Source organism: Schistosoma mansoni (genome assembly GCF_000237925.1).
Source record: "Schistosoma mansoni, WGS project CABG00000000 data, supercontig 0240, strain Puerto Rico, whole genome shotgun sequence".
In the NCBI taxonomy this organism is placed as follows: Eukaryota; Metazoa; Platyhelminthes; class Trematoda; order Strigeidida; family Schistosomatidae; genus Schistosoma; species Schistosoma mansoni.
The window spans coordinates 61030-78195 of NW_017386104.1; the positions used below are offsets into that span (position 1 = coordinate 61030).

A 17166-nucleotide genomic window follows, 5' to 3' on the forward strand; every position below is an offset into this window, starting at 1 on the left:
TCAATTTTGGAATGACAGTTCATTTAAATTAACAATATTAATGAAGCTATCAGTAACTAAATAGTAATAGTAGAGAGATTAAACCAAAGTTGGAAACTTGCTTTATGGACGAAACTGCTAGTTAACATAACTGCATGGAAAGCAACATGCATAGTTACATAGACTATGACTGTAAATTGAAAACATGCTATGAAAGCTAATAATAAAAATTACATTAATTCAGACTTTGGTTTAACAAAATCGATATTCTATGGTGTTTCAAGAAATTTAACAATTGGACTCGAATCGAGTGCTTACGTTTGTTGGAATTTCGTCAGCTGGCTACTGTATTATTGTTTTTTAAAGCTATTTTCAAAGTAGCATCTATTAATCTTTCAATACCCGTGTTAAGAGAATAGTGACGTGAACGCAAAGAAACTTAATGTTCGACATATATATATGGTGTATGATAGTTATGTTGACAGATATAAGTAGTGTGTAACTCCATTCGCAAGTGGGATGCCTGCCGGCAGAAGATCGAGAAGATCTAATTAAAGAGAACAGAAAGGGAAACAGAGATCAATTGTAATGAGAACAACAGATTTGAAAGAATCATGAACTATGTAAAGGACAACTGGAGGGTGATGTGCAAATAAAGTATTCAATGTATGGTTATCGTATTTCACAAAAGGACTCTGTATATTGATTATCCTTACCTGAGTTCTTTGTTCACTATATATATAAACGATGGAGTGGGTAGGGAAGTAATTACTTACTGATCGAAAACTAGTAAGATGAATTGCATAATAGTTGTGAGAGAATTTTATAGTGAATGAAATGATGTCTAGCTAAGCGAAAGTAGTATAATTAGATACAAGCAATGGTAATAACAAAAATAATAAAAGTTGTAGATGATTCAAATCAAAATGATGAATTTATTTTAGTAGTGTTAAAATGACAACTCTTTTTGAGTACATAAATTTAGTTTAAGTTTTTCAAAGGCCATTCTTTCAGTGAAGAGTAAAGAAGTTGCTTTTTTTTGTCTGTTAATTATTTTGCAGGATTAACGAGCATCAATTATATGGCAATTAATGATTAAATGCTGAGCTTTCGTAATATTTAAGGCTATGGGACCTTTTCAGTTTTAGGTTATTGAAATGTATTTGGAAATGGGAACATATACTCTTCTTTGTCCGTGAATATGTACAGTTTGAAGAGTATGTGTAAATTGATTAATGAAGTCGTATGTACCGAGAAAAGTGAAATTACTGACTTTCTTTTCTTTTAGGGGCTGATTTATTTAATATCAGGTGATGGGGCTTATCTTTACATAAGCAATCTTTAATTTAGAAGTTATTCTGTGTTTAACTTACCCAATAGTTTTATCTTCTTTGGAACCTAAGTATAGGAAGCATACTTTCCTTTCAACTATATTTCACTTGATGCGTCCTTTCAGTTAAATGCATTCACAGATGAAAATTCAGTTGAAGTACATTATCACGTAGACATTTCTTAATGACTTCAGGTTCTTCTACACTTTTCTTGGAACAAAGTATGCTCAACTGTTAAAAAAGGGTTCTTAAATTCTACCATTCAGTCATCAGTATTGATTATTTCATATTATTATGTTGCTTCTCTACGAATACAGTTCTAAGCAGCTGATGAGAATCCATAAAATAAAAATCAATCTATTATGTCTTACAGCCCGTCAATTGTCACATGACTAGATCGTCAATTAGAACACCGACTCGTACGACCCTGGATCCGGACCAAATCAATGACGCGTAAACCAGTACGAGCAGCCTAGTGTCAACTCTTAGTACTTATTGGTCCCGTTCGCCTAGCTCAACCCGTTTGGGTCCACACCAAAATTTCAGCTTCCACTGTATGAATCATGTATTTCTGATACACGCAGTGTATATACGAACACATCATACCATTAAAAAATGACAATCTTACGAGATCAAGCTAAAAGTGGTTGTGAGTGGGAAACTGTACTAATAGGTGGGGAATAACTTAAGAATAGTAAATCATACAATAGTAATAAGTAAGTTAAATAGAAGTTTATAATAAAAGGAATATGAATTTACATATAATACTTAATAGTTATCCAATAGGAATATATGGGATAATAATCCATAAACGATTGCTAGCAGTTACCATTTATTTATTCTTCGTTAAGATATAGCACAATCCATATTATTCTACTTAGTTAATATCTTGGTAAACCTTGTAATTACCTTAAATTATTACTTAGTAGTCTGAACCAAGTTTGTCCTTGTACATAAAAAGTAATACTTTAAAGATGTTTATCCTCATTAAGTGTTTAAATGGTCATATTTACTTTGAGAAAATGATATTGACAGAGTAATAAGTGAGGAAGAAGATAGAGTTGGCATGAAAAATGTGATGTATTTCGAGTTATAAGTTTCGAACGATCTGGTCACAAATAAACTTCTTAAGGCACTTATATTTGAAAACTAGTGAAGGTCAATTAAATAGGTCAGTCAGTTACAATGTAGAACCTGGTACGAATGTACACCGGTTTATATTGCCATACGCCATTAGCATAGAGAGATAAAATTTTCAGACCAAATCTCAGAATAGTAGAAGCAATAATAGTATGAGTGGCAACGGAAAAGATTATTCATCGAAGATACAATCCAATAAAAAAAAATTAATAAAATAATGACACAAAAAAGAAGTCATAAGGAATTCAGGGACTCATAATTTCGAGGGGAGACCAATCATATAAAATGTCAAATAAATCAAAAGCGATAATTGAAAATATAAGAGGGAGGAAGATGGTGCAATATGAAAAGAATAAGAAGTTTTTACAGCCTCCTATGTATTTGAAATAGATCAAAGATTCTCTCCCTCGAAGTGCAAAATGTTACTTCAGGATTGGGTTGCATCGACACCTGAACTAATGATAGGGAGTGAAGTAGTTGAGCGTGTTGACAGCTTCACTTATCTTGGGAGTCTCATCAGCCCTTGTGGTCTGGTGTGTGACGAAATCTCAGCACGGATACAAAAGGCTCGTCTAACTTTCGCCAACTTGCGTCATTTATGGCGTAGGCGAGATATCCGTTTAGCAACAAAAGGATGGGTTTACTGTGCAGCAGCTCATTCCGTCCTACTTTATGGCAGTGAAACATGGCCGATAAGAGTAGAGGCTATTCGTAGGCTACTAGTATTCGATCATAGGTGTCTTCGAAGCATTGCTCGTATATCCTGGGACCACCGGGTAAGTAATGCAGATGTTAGAAAACGGGTACTAGGTAAGGATGGCAAATCGATTGATGAAGTAGTGAAACTTCATCAGTTGAGATGGCTGAGACATGTGTTACGTATGCCCAACCACCGACTGCCCCGACGTGCAATGCTTTATGGTGTAGGAGCAGGTTGGAAGAAAGCTAGGGGCAGCCAGACCAAAACATGGCATAAATCCATGAAGTTGCTGACAAGTGGACTGAGCCATGCTGGTAGGTGTAGACTACCTGGTTGGGATTCGCGAAATGATAGCAACCGATGGTTAGAGACCTTGAATGACATGGCTCAAAATCGTTTGCAGTGGCGAAGGTGCATCCACTCTTTGTGTTCTACCAAATGCTAATCTTCTGAATTCTTCATGTCCCTATCCTCTTTCTCTTTCCAAATTTATTTCACTGTATTATACTCCTTCAATAACATCTTCAAACCCTTATCTTTCACATAATACTTATACTCTTCTACTTCTACCAATATGGGATTTGAATCGTCAACTTCATCTCTGCGCTAATGTGGTATGGCAACTCGAACTGATGTACGTACGTACGAAGTTCTACGTTGTAACTGACTGAGATCAAATATCAGGGTGAATTCAAAGTTACAAGTTGATTCTGTATATATTAAGGGAGAATTAATTTTCCGCTAACTATGCTATTGAAATTCATAAAAATGAATAGTTTCTAATCTAGGATTATTATTCACAGAAATCGAATAAAATATTTTTTTAGAAATTTCACTAGATTGTTCACAGAACTTTCAAAAGACCAAGGCTTGTCAGAGATTTGTTGGATATTAAGGAATATTAGGTAGGTTATTTAAGATAATTTGAGGTACTAGATGAATGAAAACTCTCTTATCCAAAAAATGCCTCATTAGTTGATATTCAACAGTATCTAGCACTTACAGGTAAGACATCATGCACTTTCGATAAGGTCAAAGTTTATGACTTTTTATACGGTAGTAAAAGATTATAAGCACTTAATTGAGCAAGTGTTGATGGACGTCACAGAAGATTGAACAATGAAAACAAATTGATTGAGGGAATGGCTTGTCACCATGTGACTACTATACTAATGTCTAAATACATAAAATTTCACTAATACACCGAAGCCTTCATAACGAACCGCAGTACATGACAATATCATACGTGACGGAAATGATTTGCCACATTTACTAAGGAATGAGCTGAATCGGAGAATTATAAACAAAGGATAACTTATTTTTGTATTTTTACCATTGTTAGTGTTAAGGTCTGTAATTGACCAGTCCTTCCTAACATATCCCCATCCTGAGGGGACTGCTTTAATATTACCAATCAGTCATAGGTTTTCCTTATCAAAGTTGGATATTGGATAACGCGTTGGCGTTTCAAGTGAAAGGTATCAGATTCAAGTCCCAGGATAAACATTAACACTGGAATGCACGTACATCCAGTTAATTAAATACAAATAGAATGAAATGTGAGTCATGGATTCCATTGCTAACCATTAACTATATCCAATAAAAATCAGATAGTTACAGTAATACAATTTCTGTTTCACTACAATCAAAGGAATCAACTAGCCAACACATTCATAAAACAATTTATCCTTATTTTCAAAATTCAACACAACGTTTTATTAATTATTTTAAATGAAGAAAAAAATCCCACTTCAACATAAGTAACACAAATTGAAAATAAATGAGCTTAACAGATTGGCCGGTAATGAAAGCGGTATTAACTTGACTTTAACAAGGAATACATTTTAGTTGGTGTACACAGAAGTTTCTAATAATAATAATAATAATAATAATAATAATGATAAATTAATGAGTAAAGTTAGTAAATAGAACAAATGACTTTACAAGATGAAAACTAATCTATTAAACAATTAAGCAGTCATTGCTTCTCAATTAGTTTCAGGTATCGTCATCATCATCATAAGCACGAGAAAGACGATCAGTTGGATACATAGAAACAATTAGAATTCCACAAATTGAATTTAATGAATAATAAAGAAATTTTGAGAGGAGGTTTATTTAGGTCAGCTTGAAAACAGTAGGTGAATCAACATAATTTTGTAGTTGAATTCATGAGTCGATTGAAGCTAGACCACCTTCGAAAATCTAGAAGCATTAGACAGCCATTTCGTCCTATCATGGGACTCCTTAGCAGCGCGCATCCACTCATGAATTCAATTAAAAAATTACTAAAATCTCCACAAACCCCTTCTGAATCAATATAAATCCTACTTAACAATCTATACGGAAAAGGATAGCTGATTACATGATTAAAAGGTTAGTAAGATAAGGCAGAGAACTATGTAAATCATAGCTACGTTTCATAGTCGAAAATTTAAACAAAACGATCACACTACATTCGCATTTACTATGAATGAATCAATGATCAGCGCAGTCCTTCCAAATCAAACTTATTTGTGGCAAAGGCAATCAATCAATCAATGAATAAAGAAACCCATTTAAAAGCTGAATGTTATAATTATAACCCACAATGAATTTAATGTTCACTAATTGTAGATAAGCGATATGATTTTAATTTGGTGATTAACTTTTATAAAACACCTATTAAATGAGACAACAAATGTTAGCAGTTTGACTAAACTCATATTTTAATTTAAAGCAATTAGTCCCTTTGAAAAATTTCAATATAATAAGAAGACGAAGATTATCGGAACTATGTGATATATTAGCGCAATACATTTCGAACAATCTGATCACATATATACTTGTTAAAAATATTTATATATAAAGGGTCAACTAGACTGGAAATAGGGGGTAAGATGCAAACGTTCACCATTTTCAACACTCTGGATAATAAGCTAATTTTACCAGGGTAGGTTTAAGGTGAGGACAAACTGTTTTCGAATACACAAAGGGGGTTTGAATTTTCGTATGGCTAAGGCTTCAATAAACCTTAGTATACGCCCTTTAACACTTTTATACAACACCACAAAAGTCAAGTTAAGATAATCTTATGGTTTGTCTCAATTATATGTTTGGCAATAGAAGATGAGGAATGTTTATCCTCTACTCTTATTAGGTCATTTGATTTTATTTGTGTCTGCAACCATTTAGGTACATTTTCACACACTCTAATTTTGAGATCACCATTACTCCTCCCTATGTATGTATGACCACACACATTTAAATTGGTAAACACAGTGGGACGTAATACAATCGTTTTCATATCTTTTAGGTTTTGAATGAAGCATGGACCTCGTTCTTTCTGTGATAATGACCTTTGCTGCACAATACGTTTTGTTGATGACTGATTTAACCCTTTGTTTCAATAAAAGGTTATTTGGATCACCTCTAAATAGTAAGGTGATGTAGACAGGCTTTTTTTCGCCAAGGAGAACCAGTGAAGCAATAATGTTAAAGTTGATAGTGTTTACCACAAATGACTTGTTCATACCACTTATTCGATAACACCATTTCTTAACCATTAATGGATCTATTGAAAAGGATTTTGTCGGTCTATGATGAAATTGAACAAAAATGGAGATAGTGGACGAAACGCGCTTCTCAGACTCCACTGTCAGCCACCATTCATCTTTGCTAATAATGATTAGTCAGTTAATAAGACATATATGGTAAGCTTGCTTATAATCCTAATGTTGTTATAGCAACACTACTACTTCCAAATCAGATAGTATTACAAGGTGTCATAAAGTAATGTATCTCAAAGCGGAATCAAAGAATTCATAGTTCATTACTGAGATTATGACTAGTTTTAATGTTGAATACTTAAGTGATCAATGCTACATGTAAAAATGTTGGGATTGTCTATAAAAATGTTACACTATAAATGTAGACCAATACCTATAAGATTATTATTTTGAGTCTTTTTTGTATGTAATATGAAATATGATCATGTACGTATCGAAATAATAGTCACAATAAATTAGTAATATAGTGAAATTATGAATAAATTACCTCATTTACAAGTGCAATGATCATATTAATACGAGAAACCAATTGATGATATCGTCCACGAAATTCTGCAGCCTATTTACGAAGAAATAAAATGAGACGGTTGAAGTTTTATTTTAATAGTTGAATTCGTGAGTTGATCTAAGCTAAACTACCATCGTGAACCTGGAAGCACTGGATGTCCGTTTCGTAGGACTCGAAACCAAGACCATTGCTCTCGCACGTGAACGCTTAACCTCTAGACCACTAAACACGCGTCTAACGGTGTTAATGTCTAACTTCCATCAATCCATGATTATTATTATCGAAAAAGTCTCCAAAAACTGTAGAAACTCCAAGTTTATGCATAGTCTTTGATTTTTACAAAAGAAATAATCATAAATAAGAGATATAATTACATAATTAACTATTGGATTGTCAGAATTCAGATGAATGATGAGAATCTAGAAGCCATTTGAGAAGTCATTATCACAGATATTAGGCTGTAGGATTTACATTAATACTCTACATGAAATGATTGGAATCTTACCATCGAATTGTTTGAGTCGAAACTAAATCTTTCATCGTGTAGTATTACAATCAACTTATTGCCACAATCCATGCTTTAAATGTCAAAATTAGTGATAATAATCATTTGCTCAAACTGAAGTAAGTGGATCACAGTTCGAACCTGAAATCTATTGGCTGAAAGTTCAATGCCTTAACCACTGAGCTATAGCTTACACAAATCAAAATCAAAAGTAACATGAAAACAAACAAAATCAAAGTAAAATGGTAACCCATTTCCTGTAAATCATAATAGTGAAATATGTAAAGAAATAAAGGAAAAGAAATACAGCGAAAATAAGGCTCACAAACAAATTGTAAACAATTTCAACTATCGCTAATCAACGATAGTGTATGATAAAGGAAAGAAAAATTAATTATACCATTAACTAGTCGCTAACTCATTTATATTATAAATGTGATGAGTAAAACAATTAGTTGTGCTACCAGTATGACAGTGCAAACAATTCGTGTGGGACTTATATAACACTTACTTTTATTTGGTTTATTACCAGTCTATAATTAAACAATATGAAAAAGTTACTTCAGACTAACAACTAGGTGTTCACTTTTTCCATTTTGAGAAAAATAAATCGCTTCCGTTATATACAATTGACTGGTATGGGGACACGTCTAGGGTAGCATGAAAAGATAATAAAAGTCAGATTTATGAAAATTACAGTCAGTCAGCTACAACGCAGAACTAGGCACACATATGCATCAGTCCAAGTTATCACACATCACTCATTAGCACAACAAGATGAACGAAAGTAAGATTGTATATAAGGATATATTACAGGAAGAAAGAAAGATATGAAGCAATTTTAATCTCAAGATTTAAGAGAAGACAAAGAGTGTATACACATACGCCATTGTGATCGATTCTCAGCCATGTCACACAGAGTCTCCAACCATTGATTACGATAGTCACGCGGACCCCAACCAGGTAGTCTGAATCTAACAACATGGTTCAGATTAGACGTTAGTGACTTTAAGCATTGATGCCACATTTTGGTTTGGCCGCTCTTAACTCTCTTCCAACCATCGCCAATACTAGTCAGCTTAGCGCGTCGTCATAATCGGTGTTCAGGCATACGTAACACGTGGCCCAAACCATCTCAGTCGATGAAGATTCACAACCTCATCAACTGATTTACCATCATTCCCTAATAACCTACGTGTAATCTCATTATCACTTACCTGGTGATCCCAGCAGATGTGAGCAATATTTCTAAGACATCTGTGATCAAATACTAGTAGGTTATGAGTATTTCCTACTCTTACTGGCCATATTTCGCAGCTGTAAAGTAGAACGGAACGAACTACTCGTCCCTTAATTGATAGACGGATATCTCGCCTTCGCCATACGTGACGTAAATTGGCAAAAGCCAACGCTCTCTGTGCCCCCAAATGCCCTGGTACGGTCGAGAGTGGGGAGAGTCCACTCTCCCTCTCGAAATGCTCTCACATGGCCATGCGAATATATAGCCTCTGTCAGGGAAGTCCTACTCACTGCCTTCTCGTGGCCCCGGTATTGTTTACGAAAGTGAGAGGACGAAAAGCGAATGTTCGGCGCTTTAACCGGGTTGGTGGATATGGAGGATCCACCTAGGGGAGTTGGAAAACCCTGATTCCAAACCAATGGTGCACATGGGCTCCAGTATCCTGAGGGAAAAAATGGCGTATGAATCAATCGTTGGTCACCGGCTACCATGGGACTGCATCTCCTCACGATGCTCCACTGCCTTGTGGATCAGACCTTTAGGTCAAAGGCTCGGGGTGTGGCCCCCTAAGAAAACCACCTGCTTCGGTTTGGGCACCCGGGCAGTATCACAGCCCACACACAAATGACATGAAATGATGCACTACACTAACTACACTGCTCTCGTTCCAAATAGAAGAAAGACAATTTACATTATTATTATTATTATTATTACTATTATTTACTACGTCGCTTTTTCACTCCCTTTATTCCCAAATTGTGTATCCTTCCTTTCCAACTTATGCAGTAGCTCGCCCATGGTGGAAACTCTGTCCTATCTAAACGATCTCCAGTCACTGTCTGGTTGAAAGTGAATGCTTCCACCGATTACGAATACTGAAGAAGTCTTTCTGAAACCACGTACGCCGTTCAAGCTGGCTTCCTTCAACGTTCGCACACTAATGCAGATCGGACAACAGATGGGGCTGGCTATGTCTTTAGAAAGTCTTAATGTTGATGTTTGCTGTCTATCCGAGACCCGTATTCAAGACTGTAGTGAAGTACTACAAATTCGCTCTTCATCTGTCGCTTCGAAAAGTTTGTTTCACGTGCGCTTATCCGGGGACTCTGTGGCATCTTCGTCTGGTCTTGCAGGCGTTGGTGTTGCACTAAGCGCTAGGGCTGAGGCAGCACTAATCGATTAGATCCCCATTAACAGTCGGTTATGTGCTGTTAGATAAGAAAGTTCCATCAGAGTGAGAAGAAATCGGCGTGAGAAACGGTGTCTTTTCGTCATCTCCGCCTATGCAATCAAGGATGAGTTTTACCACCAGTTAACAGTTCTTCTCTAGAAAGGGCGTTCGACAGATATTGTAGTACTAGCCGGAGATTTGAATGCTCAGGTCGGGCGTCTAGGCACAGAAGAGAGTCGTTTAGGTGGCCGATGGGGACTTGTTGGTCGCAGGACAGATAACGGGGACCGTTTGCTACAACTGTGCACAGACCACAACCTGTTTCTGGCTAGCACTAACTTCCGGCACAGTCATCGCCGGTGTGCCACCTGGCGTCCTCCCTCTGCATCTCAAGCCTGGACTCAGATTGATCACATCGCGATCAGCTACCGCTGGCGTGGTTGTGTACAAGACTGCCGCTCCTTTTGGAGTACCTATCTGGAGTCTGATCATGCCCTGGTCTGCGCCAATCTCACCTTACTTTTCAGTGGCCGAAGGATTGACCACCACCAACGGATTGATGTTAGTAAACTGGCTGCAACATCTGTTGCAAGTAAGTATCGAGCGGAGCTAGCCTCTAGGCTAGCTACCATACCACCGAAAAGTATAGATGAGCATTGGTTGCATCTTCACGACGCCATGAGAATGGCGAGTAAAGCCGCTTGCAGCTTCGCGAAACGTCCCGCTTACAAGCACTGGGTTTCTTCTGGCTCCTTACGACTGATCGAAGCCCGTCGGTCTACTCCGGGTGACCGTGAGTTTGACCACAAACGAAGGCTGTTACGTAATGAAATCGGGCAAAGCTTGCGTAAGGACGGAGAAGCCTGGTGGTCGGAGCGTGCTAATGAGATGGAAGCAGCAGCTGCATCTGGTAACTGCCGGAAGCTCTTCCAAATCATCCGAGCCACTGGCAGCAAGAAGTCTGGTGTGAGTGAAACAATCTACGAGGATGACGGGATGCCAATCACTAACATCTCTCGACGTCTTGGACGATGGGCGGGATTTTTCGAAGGGCAGTTCAACTGGCCTGCTGCTCCGGCAACATCAACCAGTTTGTCCTGCCCCCCATGGCCGGTGACGACTGATCCACCAAACGAGGCGGAAGTCCGCAAGGAACTCCAACTCTTGAAGCGCTACAAATCACCTGGCCCAGATGACTTACCTCCGGCTCTTTTCAAAGTTGGTGGTGACTTTCTGGCTAAGGAACTGACTGTGTTGTTTGCAAAGGTTTGGGAGGAAGAAAGTGTTCCAACATCATGGAATGAGTCGATAGTCGTCCCTATCTTTAAAAAGGGTTCACGTTGTTCCTGTAACAACTATCGGGGGATAAGTCTACTTCCGATTGCGTCCAAACTATTGGCTTCTGTCATTCTTCGTAGGTTGTTTAAAACCCGAGAACGATTGACTCGCGAGGAGCAGGCTGGTTTTCGTTCTAGTCGAGGATGCATTGATCACATCTTCACCCTCCGCCAAATGTTAGAACACCGTCATACTTATCGCAGGCCAACAATCGTAGTGTTTCTTGATATCAGGGCTGCCTTCGATTCGTTGGACAGGACTGTTCTCTGGGATTGTCTATTGAAGAAGGGTGTGCCTGAAAACTTTATTAACATCTTAAAGGCCCTGTATACGAACACCTCAGGCAGAGTGAGGGCATACAACCACCTTTCTCCCTTGTTCCATTCGAGCAGTGGGGTTAGGCAGGGTTGCCCGATCTCACCATTCCTCTTCAACTTTGCCATCGACGACATCCTGGAAACAGCTCTGATGGGTGTAAGTAATGGCGGTGTGGATATGTTGCCTGGAGAACGACTTCTTGACCTCGAGTATGCGGATGATATTGTCTTACTGTGCGATAATGCCCAAGGCATGCAATCCGCACTTAATCAGTTGGCAATCAGTGTCCGCAAGTACGGCATGTGCTTTGCACCTTCGAAGTGAAAAGTACTCCTACAAGACTGGCAGGATTCTAATTCTGTACTCACCCTGGATGGTGAGCAGATTGAAGTAGTTGAGAAGTTCGTGTATCTAGGTAGCTATATAAGTGCTGGTGGTGGCGTGAGTGATGAGATTGATGCACGTATAATGAAATCCAGAGCGGCTTATGCCAATCTGGGCCATCTTTGGCGCCTTCGTGATGTTAGTCTGGCTGTAAAAGGTCGGATCTACAACGCGTCGGTGAGAGCAGTTTTGCTCTATGCTTGTGAAACCTGGCCTCTCCGAGTTGAGGATCTCAGACGTCTCTCTGTGTTCGATCATCGTTGTCTCCAAAGGATTGCTGGCATACAGTGGCAACACCATGTTAGTAATGCAGAGGTTCGGCATCGTGTGTTCGGGCGCAGAGACGATAATTCAATTGGTGTCACCATCTTGAAACACCGACTTCGGTGGCTTGGACATGTTCTACGAATGTCGTCTCAGAGACTTCCACGTCGTGCATTATTTGCCGACTCTGGGACTGGTTGGAAAAAGCGGAGAGGAGGTCAGTGTATGACATGGTGTCGTGGTATGAAAGAAAGCTGCAAAGGGCTAGCTTCTGTTGGTCCTTCACGACTCCCTGGCTGGGGTCCGAGAGATGGTGCAACACAGTGGCTAGAGACGTTACCAGATATGGCTGAGAATAGAAGCCAGTGGCGATCCTGCTGCAACCTTCTTTTACTTTCTACATAAAGAGTGGTTCTAACTTTTTTAACTGAGTCTTCTGGTTGTACATTTCAGTCCGCCTTATCTTTTCATCCCTTCTCCTCCTACTTTCATTATTTTGTGTGGCGCATATGTATCTGGTGCCCTTTTGTACCAATATATATGTGTTTAAATAAATAAAAATAAATAACGCTCTCTGTTCTAAAAACACAAACATGTGAAGACAGGTGATGGTTCTGTGATGAAAAGTATTGTACAACGGAAAACAATGAACTAAAGTTTGAAAGGTTACATCTAAAAAGACAGTCATATTTGAATTTTGTACTGAGAAGAAAACAAGAAGCTTATTATTAGTGGGAACATTGAAACTGAATTTCATCATGGAACACAACACACCAGTATGAATAAATTATTTTATTAAAAAATTTCCCACTAGTTAAATGTCACTGAGTCATTTATTTTATCTGAAACTGTATTCAGGTAATCATTTAGTGAAAATATCAATCATCTTACCATAGTTTCGTCCACAACCATAAACAACTCCACTACATATGTTTGCGATTCATCGGGACGATGGAAAACATGTACTGTATCCAAAATCGACTGGTATTTACAAAGAGAAATAAATCGTAGCGAAGAATGTGAATAACTCTCATTGTAGTGAAAAGATTTACATATCGTCAAGTACACACGTTTGCTTTTAAATATTTGGTGTATCAAATTCATAGAGAACCTAAGACGCATGTATATAAGGTTGAGAATAATTACAGTAAATCGTTACCTATTATTTTGAAATCAATAAAAGCTGGTTGTACTGATTGCCATTTGAATAAATATACCATGGAAAAATATACTTTTCTAATGAGCATACTACTGCATAGTTGTTTCAACTATATATCTCTTGAATATATTTTATGAAACTGACGTTACATCTACTATGGGAACTTTCATACTTTCAATTTTAACGTACCTGTTCCATGTAAAATACCTTGATCTCTTGTAGGCGCGATCTATCACGGTTAGGCACTATTCAGTTTTCTATTGGTAACAGTTAAAGTATTATATTAGTAACAGTTATATAAATTAATCTACTTTATTCAGTAGTGCATACCACAATGCTCCAAATTGATTACAATAGTTCAGATGTAATCATTAATAATTATTATTAAATTTTGAAATTTAATATCGTTTTATGCTTTTTATTTATTGATGATATTGGCTATTTTCGGACTATACTTCTACTGTGGTATGTGCAAATGATGTCGTCAGATATAAGTAGGATGTTACATCAATAGAAAGTGAAATGCCTTACGGTAGAAGGTTGAGAAAATCGAAAGGAGAACAAGAACAGAGAGTGATCGGTATGGAAACTAAGGGACAACAAAGTTTGAAGCTACTGATGGATATTTTGCAAATGAAGTATCACTGTATGGTTGTCAGATTTTACCAAGATATTCTGTAATGTTGCGTTAAAATATATTTGGTTGTCCCCACTGTTCACGTTCACTACACTACTTACTACCAATGGTAATGCAACTAATTTTTCTTTTATCATGTTCATATGTGTCAACCGTATTGCTGGTAATATACTGTAAGAAATGAGATTGATGAATGTGTCAAGTTCAACATTGGTACTGACTGATCGTATAAATAGAATCACACTATATATATATATATATATATATATATATATATATATATATATATATATATATATACACAATAAAATGTGAAAGCACTGGACAGCCGTTTCGTCCTATTGTGGGACTTCTCAGCAGTGCGCATCCACGGTCTCCCCTCGCGAGATTCGAACCTAGGACCTATCAGTCTCGCGCGCGAGCGCTTAACCTCCAGACCACTGAGCCGGCATCCAATAGTGTTAATGTCTAATTCCAACCGATCCACGAAATTGAGCAACCGTCCACCATTGTCTTCAATGAGCTACTATTTCACAACAGACTCGGTTGAACTCGACTGGTCACTGCCTCTCACTAGGACTCCAGGAAATACCTCTTGAAACCAGTCATTATTGAGCAAATGATTATTATTAGAAGGGGTTTTATGGAAATTTTGTAGTTGAATTCATGAGTGAATGCGTACTGCTGAGGAGTCCCACAATCGAACGAAACGTTCGTGTAGAGCTCCCAGGTTTTCCATGGTGGTCTAGTTCCAACTGACTGATGAATTCAACTATAAAATTATTAAAATCTTCACAAAACCTCTTCTGATCATAATAAAATGGTTGGGCAAGTGACAATGTAAGTCAAAACATATCAATATATAATATAATGTAATATTTTTGAACACGTGAGAATTGATTACTTCATATGTTTTACATGTGTTTGACTTGATAATAATAACTGAATATTGGCAACTTTTATTTTTTTAAAAATATACAATACTATACAGATACACCATACACATAAATATTAGAATACTCACAGTATTTGTCATTGATATAGAGGCTGTAATGAGAAAAGATTAGCAACACATCACTATAAGTGATAGTGAATCACTTTTAAATGAGAAAGTAATATTACCACTAATGAATTTATGAAAAAGTTAAACACTTGTGAAAATATCTTACTATTTTCCCATTATATTATTACTAAGATGTGACTATTTATTTTAATTGTTAAATCGTTACAGATAAAAATAAGAGCTTCTTATACCATGATAATAAATCAACATTTACTAAGTACAGTCAGTCAGCAACAATGTAGAACTTCACACATCAGATCAAGTTGCCATACCACATTAGCATAGAGATACAATTGTCGATTTAAATCCCATAATGGTAGAGATAGTAAGATTATAAGCACTAATCCGAAAGATTAGGGTTTGAAGATGCTATTCAAGAAGTATAACCCAGTAAAATAAATTTGAAAAAAAGGACATGAAGTATTCAAAAGATCAGAATTTGGCAGAACACAAAGAGTGGATGCACCTTCGCCATTGCAAACGATTTTGAGCCATGCTCCAGACATCTCAACTGATGAAGTTTCACTAATTCATCGATCGATTTGCTATCCTAACCTAGTACGCGTTTTCTAACAACTGTATTACTGATCCGGTGGTCCCAGGATATATGAACAATGCTTCGAAGACACCTATGATCGAATACTAGTAGCCTACGAATAGCCTCTACTCTTATCGGCCATGTTTCACTGCCATAAAGTAGGACGGTTACTAGACGGATATCTCGCCTACGCCATAAATGACGCAAGTTGGCGAAAGCTAGACGAGCCTTTTGTATCCGTGCTGAGATTTCGTCACACACCAGACCACAAGGGCTGATGAGACTCCCAAGATAAGTGAAGCTGTCAACACGCTCAACTACTTCACTCCCTATCATTAGTTCAGGTGTCGATGCAACCCAATCCCAAAGTAAGATTTTGCACATCGAGGGGGGAGACTCTCATCCCAAGCAGGCCTGCATTTTGCTTATAGTAGTCAGGAGACTCTGCATTTTGTCAGCACCATAAGATACACCCAGGTATCTTTCCCTTTCGTTTGGTTTACCTACTTGACCATTAAAGTCACCAGCCACTATTACTACATCAAAGCGCCTAACTTTTAGGAAGAGGTCGGAGAGCTTTCTGTAAAACTCATCTTTTACATCAACTGAGCTGCGGTCAGTGGGAGAGTAGGCAGAGACGACGAAGAAGCAACGACTAGTGGCCCTGTCTACACGAGTCCTTACATTTCCGTTTGATCGGATAGCGCACAAGCGACTGTTAACTAGGATCCAGTCTAAGATAGCTAGTTCTGGACTTAATGCTATACCTACTCCAGCGAGGCCACGGGAAGCAGCATCAGGGCTTCCAGATACACGAAGCGTGAATCGAGTAGGTTCTTTATTATGACATGATGTGGTCAAATGAATGACACTACTCGGATCCTGTATGCGTGTTTCGGAGATGCAGCATACATCGATGGCGCAAGATTCTAAAGTCCTAGCTAAGGAAGCCTGTTGTTCTATTTGGCACAGTGTTCTGACGTTAACAGTTCCCACATGTAATTGAGAGTGTAGTTTCAGGAGACTGGGAATAACGTTCCGCATATTCGAATTGTTTGCATTAACGGCGCGAAGTGATAAAGGGACGTGAGGAGGGTTAGTCGTGGAGATAAGAGAGTTATTAAGAGGTGTAGGAAGGATTCGATTGTGACGAACTTGGCCTCGTGTGTGTTATAGGTATGAGGGCTGATGTCACTTCCCGGTCGCCCACACCAAGGAAGGGTATTTCTTGAGGAACCTGAAGAGAAAGTTGGATTAGTGTTGGTCTTAACGACCTGTGAGCGTGACCGCAGAGCCCAAGGGACAACTACTTGAGACTGGTCATGTACAGCACTTTTGTGGGA

General features: G+C 37.9%; 1 protein-coding gene across 1 annotated transcript in view; it reads right to left on the bottom strand.

Moving 5' to 3' along the window:
• Positions 1 to 15267, bottom strand: part of Smp_160620.1 (subfamily M12B unassigned peptidase (M12 family)) — a gene marked incomplete at both ends in the record, with an annotated part of 64237 nt that extends 48970 nt beyond the window's left edge. Inside the window, 3 exons of the mRNA XM_018792608.1 lie at positions 7186 to 7257; positions 13318 to 13407; positions 15247 to 15267. Of these exons, the coding sequence (XP_018644295.1) occupies positions 7186 to 7257; positions 13318 to 13407; positions 15247 to 15267 (183 nt within the window). The remainder of the gene's footprint in view (positions 1 to 7185; positions 7258 to 13317; positions 13408 to 15246) is intronic.
• Positions 15268 to 17166: the final 1899 nt, after the last annotated feature.